This window comes from Orcinus orca, chromosome 7 (assembly GCF_937001465.1).
Source record: "Orcinus orca chromosome 7, mOrcOrc1.1, whole genome shotgun sequence".
Taxonomy (NCBI): Eukaryota; Metazoa; Chordata; class Mammalia; order Artiodactyla; family Delphinidae; genus Orcinus; species Orcinus orca.
This window is the reverse complement of record NC_064565.1, coordinates 65,869,268-65,885,217: the sequence shown is the minus strand read 5'-3', so window position 1 is coordinate 65,885,217 and position 15,950 is coordinate 65,869,268. Positions and strand designations below refer to the sequence as shown.

The 15,950-nt window shown below is 39.8% G+C and overlaps 1 protein-coding gene across 13 annotated transcripts in view; it reads right to left on the bottom strand.

Annotated features, from left to right (window-relative positions):
- The window catches only part of OSBPL6 (oxysterol binding protein like 6), a 121,938-nt gene that overhangs the window by 56,822 nt on the left and 49,166 nt on the right, over nt 1–15,950 (bottom strand). For 12 of the 13 annotated variants that reach the window (XR_007478379.1, XM_049712221.1, XM_049712222.1 and 9 more), the window contains 5 exons: nt 10,829–10,915; nt 4,262–4,384; nt 1,685–1,738; nt 518–631; nt 231–401 (listed from right to left, as the gene is read on the bottom strand). Coding sequence is in view for 12 of the 13 variants with exons in the window: in XM_049712221.1 (XP_049568178.1) it covers nt 231–401; nt 518–631; nt 1,685–1,738; nt 4,262–4,384; nt 10,829–10,915 (549 nt within the window). In the remaining variant the exon portion in view is untranslated. Of the gene's footprint in view, nt 1–230; nt 402–517; nt 632–1,684; nt 1,739–4,261; nt 4,385–8,189; nt 8,322–10,828; nt 10,916–15,950 lie in introns of those variants that run through there. The other variant, XM_049712223.1, reaches the window with a different exon arrangement.

Below are 15,950 nucleotides of genomic sequence, written 5' to 3'. Positions count from 1 at the left end.
CAATTTAGATGTGCTCCATTCATAGAAAGGAAAACTTAATTCTCCTGGTCCACATTTCCACCTAATCTATACTTGTAATTAACTTTGATGGTAAATATCACTATTGTCTTCTGAGGGTTAGTTTACAAAGCACACCTTCTCTTTCTGGTTTGTAAAATGAGACACAGTTAACATGTTTGCATAATTTTCCAAGCAATTTCTGGGCTGACTTTCATATAACAATGTCATACCTTTCCATCCCCAACAGAAACATTAGCAGCTGGTGAGGATTCAGCTGTGGAGGTTGAAGGAAATATGTGAAAACTAGCATCTCGTGGTGATCTCACAATTTCATTCTGCCGATACAATCGATGATGGCGCAGTTTGGAGACCCATGCATCAAACCAGTCCTGGGATTTCACCTAAAACAATAAACAAGAGGAGTAGGTAATGGTGAAACCAATCTCCTGTTTACCACTGATATAGGCAAGTGATTTCCCCAGATATTGGCAGAGAAACTGTTGAAAGGCAATTTTACCTTCAAATGATAGATGTGTTCTTCTGTGTCAAGGTCTATTCTCCGAGCTTTCTTTTTAATTGACATGACAGAGAGTCCGACATCGATGCTTCCGTGGACCTTCCCTTTTTGAATCTGAAATCAAAAGACTGGTAAAAAGGCTGGAAGGACATGTGATTTGACGTGCTTTTGTACTGAAGTGAGCTTAATGTAATCTTTAACTTATCTATAGGAGATGGAACATCACACCACCTCTACAAAGAGGAAATGGCTAAGGTTCTGAAGTTAAGGTCCTGAATCTGAGGACAGCTGAAGTTGCAGTGACTTCATACCAATTTCAATAAGTAAGACTATTCATCTCATTCCTGTTTTTGGCATAACTTCATAATTCTAGATTGCACAGTTTATATCCTAAAAAAGATACCTTTACTGGTTCCTAAAATAACTATGGTCAATCTCTGACCTACAACCCAGAAGATCACCAAGTAATCAGCTAGAAGACTGCTGCTGGGGCAAAACTGGGCAGCTAGTACAGAGGGCACGGAGCAGCCAGCTCTTCCTTCTGGCTGCCCTCATCTGGTCAAGGACACACAGCTGATTCAATGAAGGAGCTGGGGACAGAACTGAAATCTGAGCCCTCTGTTACTTACCCTATATACAATGATAAGAAGGAGAGCATTTTCCAGTTTTGCATGCAAACAATGACTTTTTATATTAAAGAAAAATAATTTCGAATAATTTTAGAGTTGGGATGGCCAAGATAAAAGAATGTATGAAACAGAAATGAAGTTCATAAGATAGGTCTTAAAAAGACTTCAGTAAGAACAAATGTTGCTTTAAACCTCAAAAAAAGCACATATAGCATAGTTTATTGAGAGATGCAGGAAAAAAGCCTACTTGGGTTTTCTCTCTAAGACAGAAAGGGTGATTTTTATTAGTTGGTGACTTTTAGGTTTAAGCTTCTGTTTTTAACAACACACATCACAATAGTTAAGTCAAATCTTCATGCACCAGTTTGAGATTTTATGCTAGCTTGAGCATAAGCGTAAAACACACCTTCCACGCAACATTTGTTAAATCTTACAGGCACAGCAATGCACAGAGCTGGTAACTATGGCACAACACTTGTACACTGTGGCGGTTACTCACTTCAAGCAGAATTCTAAACCAATCTTTGTGTCTACTTACATCAAGTGGTGCCTTTGAATACTTCAACATTCCATTATCCAGGACAAAAAAACGCTGCAAGAACCAAACAATCCCCAGTTATTGTCAGTATTTTGAATTATATAAAACATTCACAAGTGTGGGTCTAACATTGCTTGGTATTTTGTAATCAGTATGTTTGATCATTTTCATGTATTTGAATTCAGTGCACCTGGCCACGGTCAGTCACATGAAATGGTAAGGAAATCTTAGCTCGAGTTCCATACTATTTACCTAGTAGGGTCCTTTTATACATAATCCAATGGGAATGAAATCTCTCACCACAGTTTTTCTTTTCTTTTCTGTTTTTCTTTCTTTCTTTTCTTTCTTGGCTGTACCGCACAGCTTGTGGAATCTGTTTCCTGACCAGGGATTGAACCCAGGCCACGGCAGTGAAAGCCCTGAATCCTAACCACTAGACCACCAGGGAACTCCCCCATCACCACAGTTTTTCTTAATGGGGGTGTCAGGGGTTGGGGGGGAAGGGAGGAATCCAGTGGACTGGAGCTATGAATAATGAATTATCTGCAAAGTTTAAAAAGTAGCCTTATCAATATGCTTGCATCTCCACTTAGCAAAATACTTGCAGTTCACTCTTAGTAAAAGAGATTAAAAATTATTTCTGAACTATATTAAGGGGAAAATATATATATTTGGGGCAGTTTTTGTCTCTTTCAAGACACTCATGGTCCAGTCCAAATGAATCTAGCCATTTTTGCTCCACAAACCTCAGGAACTCTCTGCTGTTGACTTCCTTTCCATGGACAATTGACTAGAGAAAAAACAGCATTCAAGGACCCAATCAAACAATGGGTCCAGTGTCCTCCTCTAGTCTCTACAGATGCAGGGAGTCTTTCTGTGGCTGGTAAATTACTCTGCCGGGAAGTTTTTATGTGACTCAGGAACTCTTAGCTGCTGAGGTGACAGGCAGTCAGGCCTGGAGACACCCTACACAGAACTCACAGAAGGTCACTGTAACCCCTTTGTTATAGGTTCTGGGGTTGCGGGGGGCGGGGGGAGAAGTAAGCACTGGAAGAAGGAATCTCTATAGCTGAAAAACACTTGACTGCCTATGACTTGGGCAATCAAATGGGCTGATGCTTGAATAAATATCTGATGGTATTAGAGACCAAGAGAAAAGGCAATGCAAGGGAGAACCTCCTATTGCTTATGTAGCAAAATGTCTAAGGGAAGGTCCAGAAAGAGTTGCTGTTGAACCACAGCCAGTTTTGCTGAAACATGGACTGAGAGTGTTTAATTAAAGTTAGCCATTTATATAAAATGTGTTTCTTTGACCCCTTTCTTCTGTTTGTCCATTCCTATCTATCAAAGAATTCTAGCAGGGATAACCTATAGGATGGTCACAGGGAAAGAGATTAGCAAGGCCACTGATTTGAGGAATTAAAAAGTGGTAAGGTCAGGATGAAAGGCAAAGGTGATTCCAGGAAGGAGTGTGGCCAGTTGGCCAAAATCCAAGAAAGAACAAGGGTGGGGAGAGATTCCTGGCACTGGTATAACATTATGGGTGCAGGGGCGACTGCCAAGGTTTCTGACAAGTGAGAGGGAAGAAGACTCTTTGACCGGTTTTTATTCCACCCTCAGAGATAGGGGATTGGGGCAACATTTCCCAACTGTTAATTTTTAAATCCTTCTCTTAAATTGCAAAAAATATATTTCCTCAAGGATGTTATAATCCATAACTTCCCCTTTTGGGTCAGTGGGCAGCCACCAGCCTGCCATTTGTGCCCACAAATCTATCTGCCTTGAGATGAAATCCATCAGCAGATGTGGCAGGTAATGAACCTGTTTTTTCAGTGATTTCAGACAAGATACTGGTGGTCTACCAAAAGGCTTATATTGAAAATAGAGGACAACTTTCTTCTCCTAAGCATCCAGAATTCCTGCTACTCACGTAACTGCAACAATACAGTGTAAAATATTTTCTCCATAATTAAAACTGGAAGATGGAAAAAGAATGTGGAGTTGGGTAGAGAGGAATAAACCATATACGTTAAAGGGCAGTAAACAAACTTCCAAGATCAGTGACGTTCCATCTTTAGTTTGCACTGGTAACAATAATTCTAGGAATCTACCCCGAGGACTTAAATGGAAATTCATGTATAAGAATGTTCATCACAACTTCATACAATAAAAAATTAGACATATGCTACATATTCAGCAATAGGGAACTGGTTCAATAATGGAATTAGTATAAATCCATCCAATGGAAGCCATGCCTGCATTTTATAAAAGCTCATATTTAGAAGAGTATTTAATAAGAACATATTTATACTAATTTAAGTTAAAAAAAAAGCAGAGTAAACAAAAATATGTCCAAACTGGATTTTAAATATCGTGTAAAATATTTTTTCCCTGCATACAGACATTACAGATCTCAGACTTAAATAGGTATGATAGGTTGCAGCCTGTACAGTTAAAACAAGGCCTTGAAGACTAGCTTTACACATACAACTGTACTCTTGGTTTCCCACCTAATGACACCAAATAAGAGCCTCTATTTATGAAGATGATCTGAAGATAATATGATGAAAATGTTACCTTGTGCCAGCCCTTTAAAGGCCATTTTCTCTTCTTTAGCATAAAGCCTTCATGTTTGTCTGGTCTCTGGACATTGGTTTGGCCTATTTTCAGCCCTTCTATAATCTCCCAGCTGTCAGCTTCCTGAGAGAAAAGAAGAAAAACAAATCACATGTTTCTCAGTGTTTGATGACACACTTAAAGCAGATTCTTAAGTAGAAATTGCTTTTAAAGCAATACTCAACCCACCAGAAGTCTGAACAACATTCTGGAGCAAATTCTAGCCTCAGACCCAGCTATGCACTTATAATTGAAGTGAGAACGAGTTTCCGGGTACCCCTGGAGGTATGAGGGTCCATCAGAGATGAGCTGGATGGAGGTGGAGTCTGGGGTAGAATGCACTTTTGATTGCCTGCATTCACAAGGTTTAAAATGCATTTTTCCAGACAGTTCATCTCTGGGCACAGAGGCACTTTAAAGTTTTAAAATAAGATCATTTTGGTGAAACATGTTCAATGCGTGTGTGGGTCTGGTTTTCTGTAGAAATGAAAAGGCTGCAGCAGCTTAAGTGGCTCATGACTTCTCATGCTGAAGAGCAGCGCTGTGGGCATCTGTTTCCTCTCAGTGAGGCTGCGTGCATTTCAGAGTGAGCAAAAAATGCCCCGCTTGCCAAACACCCACCAAGAAGTCCGTGCTTGGAAGACATACATCGTGAGATACACATACCCTTAGGAGCCCATGAAAGAGCCAGAAATCTGGGATTCTAGAGTCCATATCACCCTCCTCTGTTAAAAACAGACTAAATCATGGTTTCCTCTTCCATGAGACATGTTTTGTTCGTCTATGGTGTTAAAAAAAAGTTTTAAAAATGAATTGTCAACATTTTAAACATCAGAGGATTGCAGGCTTTAAAAATCCAGATTTCTAGTGTTTTGTGAAAGCCTAAGATCTGGCAACGCTGGGCCTGCCCTGAAGGACGGCTGCCCGTCTTCAGTTTACCACAGTCCCCCTTGGGTCTGCTTCCATGTTAGATACCTGCCCCTTAGCGACATCCTGGGTTTTAAAATCCCTGGACCAGGTGATTTCTAAGGGCTCACGCAGCTCTAACGTAACCGCTGATCTGGCAAACACTCATATTCTAGATCTCAGGCTTGGGGCACAATCAAGCAAAGTAGAGGCAGAAACAACGAGGTCACATCCCATGCACGACCGCTGCAATCCTGCCCACAGTGCAAGGAAGCAAACTCCCTCAGCATAACCTGCTCGGCTGCCTCAGCTCTGGAAAGACGGATGCAGCTCCACGGATCAGGGCAGGCCCCTCTGCAGAACGCCCCAACCCAAACTGACTCAGGAAGCTGCCTTCTGACATGTTCTATCAGAAATCATCTTTAGACCACAGCACAAAGACTTCAAGGGGAATGGCAGTGGGTTCCATTTCAGGGCTGCTGGACTTGCTGGCCCAATGTCTGGGTGGTGGCTGCCCAGAACCTGCTGCAGGACTGTGAGGCTCTGACAGGACCCAGGGGCGAAGGGGCCGTAATCGGTTACCGATGTCGGCCACAGGAGCAGGGGGGGAGAGGGCTGTGTCTTTGCCATCCACGCCTCTTTCCCCTGTCTTCTCCTTTCATCTCAGAAGCTGCTTGCCCTATGGCCGAGTCAAATCTAAGCCCAAATATGTGTAAATAGAGGGGGATTTTCACCGAAGATTGTTTCCAGGAGATGTGGCTGAACATTGCTTCATGCAAAACACCATGAAGCCTAGGAGATACTCCTGGCTTCTGAAGAGCCCTCTAAGGCCAGCATCGTGCTTCTACCCCATCTAAGCCCAACCCTACAACCACCACTGCCCTGAGAACTAATGTGAGATCAGTGTTATTTCTCCATCTGCTTGGTCATCCCTGAGGGGTGCCTAGTGAATGAACTACAGCCCTTACAGAAACGCACCTACCAGTGTTCATTTGGCAACATTAAGAACCCTTTGAAGGAGCTATAAGTTTCCCCTTAACATAAGAAAACAACCCCCAAACTGATTTTCTACTTGAATACTGTCAGAAACTGTGATTGGTCTGAACTGTTAATTAGATACAGTAATTTTAAAATGTATATTTCTCTATGGAATGTGTATCTCTCTAAATAAATCCCCTTCTTACCTAAAAAAATATATATATAAATATATATATATATTTCTGATGAGACAGTTTCAGGCTCTATACCATGGTTTTTGGACAATAAAAGGGATTATCATCAGGAGTACAAAGCAGAGCGTTTTAGAATTTTCAGTTTTTAATAATGAATTGCAATTGAATTCAGGTGAGCATTGCTTATAAATAATGTTAGAATAATAGAAGAAAATAGTAGGTTCTCATAAAAAGTCCAGTATCTTTGGCTTTTTACTCTCATCAGCAAAGTAGATAAAAATGATGGATTTTTATTCATAAAAGTGATGGATTTCTATAGATTTCTTTTAGAAAGCCTTGGTATAATGAAGAAATTAAAAGAATAACTCTCTATATATGTGTACGTATATTCATTAGTGCTCTCTCTGTTCTTAGAGAGATATCAGCTGTATTTAATGATATTTCCATTTTTAGTAGCCCCATCCATAGATACCATCTCCAGAAGAATAATATTTTTATTTTTGGCTAGATCTTATCTTATCTGAAGGCTAGTGTTCATCTTTGATTTATTGTGTGTGTTTGTGTGTGTGTGTGTGTACATATATGATGAATACTCTGGATTACTAATGAAAATGGAAACATTTAATAATAAGTACAAATGCTTTTTGAATTTTTTTCTAATTAAAATCAGAATGTAGTAGCAGCTTGTCCCTGTGGAGCTATGACTACTGATCTCTATCACAGCAGTTTTTTTCTTCTTTGGGAATTTAACCACAGAGGGAAAAAAAATGGGGGGGGTATAGATAAGTAAGATAGGAAAAGCAAGAAGTTAAAATGTATTTTTTAAACATAAATGCAGCAGCTCTGATGCAGAATTACTAAACCCAGCAAAAGAAATTAGGAAGAATCCTAACATAGTTCTTAGAGTTAAGCAAACTGTCAAACAGACAAAAAGGCAAAAGATAAAGCCAGAACAAACAACTCTCTCTACTTCAATTATAAATAATGGGGAATTCCCTGGTGGCGCAATGCTTAAGAATCCACCTCCCAATGCAGGAGACATGGGTTCGAGCCCTGGTCCAGGAAGATCCCACATGCTGCAGAGCAACTAAGCCCATGCGCCACAACTACTGAGACCGCGTGCCATAACTACTGAAGCCTGCACCTACAGCCTGTGCTCTGCAACAAGAGAAGCCACTGCAATAAGCCTGCGCACCGCAATGAGGAGGAGCCCCTGCTCGCTGCAACTAGAGAAAGCCCGCGCACAGCAACAAAGACCCAATGCAGCCAAAAATAATAAATAAATAAAGTAAATTTTTAAATAAATAAATAAATACTGATGATAATGTTACAGATAAGGTGTGTAAGAAACGAAATATCCCATCCCAGGACTTAGTACAATCCATCTCTATACTTAGTAGACCAGGTCTATCTTGAGAAAGCTAAAATTACTTTCTGAAGATTGAATAATTTTTTCATAATTTCAATTGATATTAATTTTCTGCTTAAAAGCCACCAACTTTCATAGGTTTACTTAGAAACAGAGTCAAAAGCCCTAATGTGATCACATCAGTACTTGAATCAGATTATACAAACATTTTTGCTCTTACAGAGGCTTTAAAAAGACCTTTGATGTAATAACAATACCTAAAAACAGAAAGTAACCTAATTATAGCCCCAGTCTGCTCATTTGAAAAAGCCAGAGACACTTCCTTTCTCAAGGGTATATTCTCTGTGCATGTGTGAGTGGGCGGGGGATATATGGAATGCTTTAGGAGGTGAAAGCACCAAACAAAGAAACTGGAAAAATCCTGAGACAGGAGTATGTGTACTTCAAACAATGTTCTTCCACCACCAACCAGTGCCCAGGAAGCCCATCTTCTCTCAAAGGGGCTGAGAGATGGTGAGATGCTATGGTGTCTGGATTGGATGGGATTCTCTGATTTCATCAGGTCCCAAGAGATGTGTTATCTATTAACAGAAAAACACAAGAGTATTAGTTGTACAGCAAGGTCCAAGTGGGCAGCTGCACGGAGGAGTAATGGGAAGTGGATACTGTTGGTGCCCTACCCAGATCCCTGTATCAGGCCAGTGGACCCATGTCCCAGCTGCTGTGAGCACTGTGAACTGCTAAGGCTAACAGCTTCCTTCTTCTACCAGGAATTGTTGTTTGGCCAAGCTGGGGCCTTCACCTGGGAAATTATGCTGTAGCATGACCCTCCCCCATGGCTCTCAAGGACTGAAGGACACAAGGGTACAAACATCTGAGGGAATGAAAAGTCCTTCTTGCCTCAGGGTGAGTCCAACTCTGTGACGTAACTCATGCTCCAGAGCTCACCATGGGATCAGGCTGAGGGTGGACTCCAGCTGGAACCCCCTATTGCTTAGCACCGACACCTGTACTAACCTCTTCGCTCACCCCTTTCCTCCTAAGGGTTCTTCCTCCATAAATCACAGGCACCCTAAGCTCAGTCTCAGGTTGTCCTAGGGAATCTGACATAAAGGAAGAATGTGAAATAAAGTAATGAGTGTGGTAAGTACAGAGATGGGCTACATAAGGCAGCCTGGGGCTGAGGGAGTCAATGACCAGCACTTGAGAAAGGGTTTCTGTGGGCCTAATTTAAAAGAAGTTGGAGTTTATTTCAGTGAAGAAAGGGGAAGGGAGCAGGACAGCATTCCTGCAGGCCTGGTGGAAGAAACAGATGCCCAACAGTGGAAGAGAGAAAGGCATGGCCGGAGGGAACTGCATGCAGGTGGCTGCAGCTGGAGTACGAAGTGAAATGCCCAAGAAGCTGGAGATGTAGCTGGTGGGCCAGGAGTGGCCAGAGCAAGTCATGTGTATGTGTCGCTCCCTACTTGTTGTTTTAATACCAGCACCTCTCCTTTCCATTTCTGTGTCTCATTCTACAAGTCTTCCTTTCTCTGTTTCCACTGCTCTAAATGTCACATACTTCACAGCTATCTGGCTCTGGACAACTTACTTATACACACCCCAGGTCTCAGTTTCCTTATCAACAAAATGAGAATGGTATCGGTACTCACTTCATCGAGTTGGGGACTGACTGAGAGGATGTATGTACTAATCCAGTGCCTGGCTCAAAGTGGGTGCTCAGTCAATGTTAGCTGCCTTCTCCATCACCCCTAAATCAATATTTATTCTCTCTGTCCTTTAGCTGTGTATAAGAGAGGACTGAGGTTTCAAAGAGATTAGTCGTCACATTTACCAAGTAGACATTCTCTGTTTGCCATTCAAATAGAAATAAGATCATTTTTCATTTCTAAGTTTTTTAAAAATAGTTTAATAACTCCCCCTTTTTTAGTTTAGCAGTCTACTCCTGTCTGATGGAATAAACTTTATAGTTTGTAATGCCTTCAAAGTATAAAGAGGTACAAATGTCTGTATTCTACAATATAGTAGTGTGGTAGAGCGTTCTTCTCCTAAAGGATTCTGTTTAATATAGGAAAAGCAATGTGGATGGATCACTTATACATACTTAGAAGTTAATCTTTCTGGGAGATTAAAGTGCTGTTTTTATATTTGGATTCAAAATCCCCATGCGTTCTATTTTCTGAGTTTCTCAGTAGGAGAGCCAACCCACCGAAAATCTCAGGGAATCGAGCAAGGGGTGGGGGTGAGTAGGATGGTGTCTCCTTGACTTTTCTTTGTGATTTTTGCATTTTAGACAGAAATGAGTTTAGATATTCTCCTAGTCCGAGGAAGAGAAAGTTGAAGGGGAGGGGACACTGGCTTCCATGAAACAGAAAAGGTCTTCATTAGTAGTCCGCAGGGTTCTCCTCAGAGCTCACTGCTAGGAAGGCCAGATGTGAGAAGGGGACTGGAACTCTGAATGTACAACAGCCCCTCTGGCTATGGACTGTTTTACTCTGCAGGTGGGGTAGAGCTTAAACAAGTCTGAGTTTGAATTCCTGCTCTGCTACTTAGCAGCTTTTTTGACTTTGGGCAAGTTACTAACTCTCGGTTTCCATACTTGTAAAATGTAATAAAAACCTACACTGCATGGAACTGCTCATAAGGATTATAGTAAATGGGATCATGTATCTAAGCACTTAGTATAGCACCTGGTGTGCAGTGCATGGGCAACAATTGTACCTGTTGTTGTGTTGTTACTGCTGGACCCAGTGATTTTTTTCTATAACCTAGATATAGAAATATTAGCTCATCTTACCAACAGGGAATGACAAAGAGTTTCTCTTGCCCTTTTCCCTTAAAATAAAGAGAATTCTGGACGTTTCTATGTAACCCTGCACATCCCAGCAAATACACTTTCATCTCTTTCCTCCTTACGCAGGGCAAAGAAACCCTACATACTGGAGATGGAAAGAAGTGAAAGAGCAGCTCTACAATGGGTGTCACAGCTACCTTAGGGGAGTCAGGTGTAAGAGGTATTGTTCAACTGGCCACAGGCCAGGCATCCTACCATGTGAGAAAGCAACACATTCTGTCACTGACCTTGGAGAGGGGGACCGGTTCCAGCAGTTGCCGACTTACAGAAGGTTCAGTGCTAGAGGAAGAAGTCCTCTCCAGTATGTGGATACTCTGAAAATACATGGAAATACAGCCTAGGGTTAGAGGACCCATTTCTCATGTTGATGGACATGGGGATGAGATCACACAGATCACAGTAAGAACAGTGAGCTATATTAAAAACCGCAAGTTCCTGAGGGGACCAAAGGTAGCAACAACTGTAAGAAAAATGCGAGGTAAGGATTTTGTTTTCTCCCCTTATGGACTTGCTGGTGAATTTCTGCTGCAACGCTGGTTTCAGTCTTAGAGAAAGAGTCAGAGAACACATACATTAAAAAAAAAACAACATGGATTATGTCTCAACATTTTTATAACTAAGAGAATGGTGGCACACCTACTACTTCGACAATTAGCCTTACATAGAAATATTTGCTCATCTCTCCAATGGCAGGAGACAAAGAGAAAGGTCGACATCAAAAAGCCCAGAGCCTTAATACCATTCAGTCTCTAGAGTTTCTTATAATCCTTATAGGATAATTATATATTATAATTATTATAATTATAATAATATGACAATTCTTAAATGCACAGAGAAGAAAACAATACATCACATATAATAAGCAGTAGATGTCTTTCAAAGACTATAAAGAGCATTCACAGATCAGTGAGATGACATTCCAACAGGAAAAGAGGCAAAGCACATGAACAGGCAACTTGTGCAGAACATTTGAAAAGATGTTCAACTTCAACCACAAAGATTTTCAAAGAAGTGAAAACCAAAATAATAATGATTTTTTAAAAACCCATTACATTCAAGAATAGATCAGCGTTGGGGGGAAGGGACTATAAACTGGGTACAGTCTTTCTAAAGAGGAATTTTGCAATTGTATTAAAAAGTCTTTGGGAAAAAAAGTACCTGCCGCAATGACCCAGCAATCCCACAGCTAAGTCTTTACCCTAAGGAAATGATCAGACTGGTATGGAAAGATATAGGAACAGACGTGCTTACTAAAGCATTATTTTATTATAGTAAAAAAAAATCTAGGGCTTCCCTGGTGGCGCAGTGGTTAAGAATCTGCCTGCCAAGGCAGGGGACAAGGGTTCCAGCCCTGGTCCAGAAGATCCCACAGGCCACGGAGCAACTAAGCCCGTGTGCCACAACTACTGAGCCTGCACTCTAGAGCCCGTGAGCCACAACTAGTGAGCCTGCGTGCCACAACTACTGAAGCCTGTGCGCCTAGAGCCCATGCTCTGCAACAAGAGAAGTCACCGCAGTGAGAAGCCCACGCACCGCAACAAAGAGTAGCCCCCGCTCGCCGCAACTAGAGAAAGCCTGCATGCAGCAACGAAGACCCAACGCAGCCAAAAATAAATAAATAAAAATTTTTTAAAAATCTAATACATATGAGAATAGTACAGACTTATAAGGATATAACATGCAGTGAATCAAAGTGACAACATGAATTTCTGTTTATTGGTATGGAAAAAATAGCCATGATGTTCTGTCAACTAAAAAATCAGGCTATAAGGAGTATGTAGAATATGATGATGTTAAACATATAATCAAAATATATTTCAGAATGTTAACAGTAGCTGTATAGAGGTGGTGGGATTATAGATGATTTTTAATTTTTTCTTAATTTTTTTCTAATTTTTTAGTGCAAAAAATATACATTACTTTATATTTGGAAAAAATTAAGCACTTTATATGAAGGGATAAATCTGAAAGACATTAAAGGAATAATTCAATGGAGTTAATATTTAGATATAGGCTGAAAATGTAACATTTTTCCTCTAGTTATAACATTTCATTGTTTCAATAGACAAAGTTGGATTTTATTACTTATTAAGGTCTCTTTTTAGTATCTCACTGGAAAACTATCAGATTAATGTCTGCTTTTTTCATAAAGAAAATTACACTTTGACCTGAGCCAAATTATTCTAATTACTTTAGGTTTTCAAGCTTTTGGTTATTTCTGTTACCTTGAAAACAAGAAGTCCGATCGTAAATTTTTAAAATCCTACCTGAATGCTTTTTTAAGTCATTTATTAGAAAGAGGATAACTGAAGTGAAAGATTTAGGAATTGCTCCTATTTCTCCAACTTGTGAGGAAGCAGAAGAAATAAGAACAGATGTTTTGGGGCCAAATACAAAGTTGGGCAGGGAGAGCGAGAATTCCTAATCTGACAGCTGAAGCGTCCAAGGACGATTTAAGCATTAAATGGGACTCTGCTCTTTCCATTCCCAGGTTCACTTGAATTAGCAGGGAAAAATGATACAAGGGACTGAGCATCGACATACTCAGCGCCAGCGCCTTTTGTGGGAGAGTCAGAAGCAAAGGCATACTACAGAGAGAAAAACAGGGAGTGTGTGTTCAGATCTTTAACAGACAACGGGACCCCTATCATTTGAATGTTGGTGCGTTTAATGTTGTCTCAGAGGTCTCTGAGACTGTCCTCAATTCTTTTCTTTTTAAAAATATTTATTTTATGTATTTATTTAGCTCTGTCGGGTCCTAGTTGAGGCACACGGGAACTTTGTTGCGGCATGTGGGATCCTTCATTGTGGCTCTGGGCTCAGCAGTTGCAGCGCACAGGCTTAGCTGCCCCGTGGCATGTGGGATCTTAGTTCCCCGACCAGGGACTGAACCCTAGTCCCCTGCATTGGAAGGTGGATTCTTAACCACTGGACCACCAGGGAAGTCCCCTGTCCTCAACTCTTTTCATTCTTTTTTCTTTATTCTGCTCTGTGGCAGTTATTTCCACCATTCTATCTTCCAGCTCACTTATCCGTTCTTCTGCCTCAGTTATTCTGCTACTGATTCCTTCTAGTGTATTTTTAATTTCAGTTATTGTGTTGTTCATCACTGTTTGTTCTTTAATTCTTCTAGGTTCTTGTTAAATGTTTCTTGTATTTTCTCCATTCTATTTCTGAGATTTTGGATCATCTTTACTATTATTACTCTGAATTATGTGGTACATATATACAATGGAATATTACTCAGCCATAAAAAGGAACAAAATTGGGTCATTTGTAGAAATGTGGACAGACCTCGAGACTGTCATACGGAGTGAAGTAAGTCAGAAAGAGAAAAACAAATATCATATATTAACACATCTATGTGGAATCTAAAAAAATTGGTATAGATGATCTTATTTACAAAGCAGAAACAGAGACACAGACATAGAGAACAAACGTATAGATACCAAGGGGGAAAGGAGGGGGTGGGATGAATTGGGAGGTTGGGATTGACATATATACACTATCGATACTATGTATAAAATAGATAACTAATAAGAACCTACTGTATAGCACAGGGAACTCTACTCAGTGCTCTGTGGTGACCTAAATGGGAAGGAAATCCAAAAAAGATGGGATATATGTATACGTATAGCTGATTCACTTTGCTGTACAGTAGAACCTAACACAACATTGTAAAGCAATTATATTCCAATAAAAAAGAAAAAGACAATGGGAACAAATGACCTGGGACTTGCATTATTTACTTGTTCATGTTAATATTCTGTATGGGATCCTATTTAAGACATAGCAGCTGAATATGAAATTTAGATTTATTCTGAGATCATATAATTAGGAACTAAAATGAGAATTGTTGTTGAAGCAAAAATTGTATTACTTTCTAGGATGTAATCATCTCCCCTCACACCCCTTCACTTTCTTTTTTGTGTTTAAAAATGACAAAAGTAATATACGCTCATTATAAAAAATTCAAGTACAGCATAGAAATATATAAAAGAAGTCAAAGTTCCCACCCCACTGTTACTCTCCCCACCCCTCTAGCTTCTGCAGCAGTGCTTCTCAAAAGGTTGTCCATGAACCCTGGAGGTCCCCAGGGTCCTTTCAGGGCATGTGCAAGGTGAAAATTGTTTTTATAACAATACCAAGATGTTATTTGCCTTTTTTACTCTCATTCTCTCACTAATGTATAGTGGAGTTTTTCAGAGGGTACATAACATAAGGATCCTTCTCTATCTTCACACTTGCAGATGGCTAGGCAATAAAATACCCATAACATTGCCTCCGGCTTCCCCCTCCCCCCAACAAATAAACATGGTAAGAAATGCAAAACTTGGAAAGAAACTTGACCTTAGCAACTATGCAGGCAAGAAATAAAGGATTAACTCAGGAACTTTAGCCAGGTGAAAGAAAGTAAATGGCCTAATTTACAAATCAAGCCACAGAAACAGAAATCAATTTACGGTATTTAAAGTGTGATAAAAAATGAGTTTTGTCTCTATATAGAGACCTGGGGATACTTAAAATGTTGCTGGGATTTTGTGGGTCAGAAGGGTTAGTGACCAAACAAACCAGGACAGCATCTGTAAAATACCTACTGCAGTACCTGTCACAAGAAACACAACATTAGTCTTTTCTCCACCCGATTTTACAAAAGTTCATATTAGGGAAGAAAAGTAAGAGGTTCATTCATTTCAAACATTTATAATATAGTACACATGTAAACTGAATGAACAATCCAAACCGCAAATTTTGTTGATTTTCCAAGGAACAGAGAATTATAAAAATGTTTCCTAAGATACAGTAAGTACATGAATATTTTTATTACCACAAATATATATATATATTTTACTGAAAAAGTAAAGCATGATTTATAAAACTACCAGCTGATACCTATTATTATAAATGTAACTAGCTTCAAAAAATAAGCTATTTCATTTAATTTTCATAATGATAAGAAGCCAAAAGGTCTTATACAAACTTGTGCAGTGTACTGTATATTTGTATATTATTTGAACGTATCATCTATCCAATAATAAAAAATTAATCCACTACCTTAAGAATTGGCTTCAAACTCATGGTTTTTAAATAAAAGCCAAAAGTATATCCCTGAAGTTTTGTAATTACATACACAACCACTCATTATTTTTAATGAAATATCCAAGTACTTGAATGCTACTTTTTAATATTGCAGATATGAAGAAGACAGTTTTCAAATCTGTCATATTCAGTCTTGGATTCTAGTTCAACTGGATGCTCCATGAAAGTAAGAAACAGCCCATCTTCACCTTGGTATCCCACTCCCTTTACCCCTAGCACAAGGCCCTGCATACCATAGCCAGTCAATTT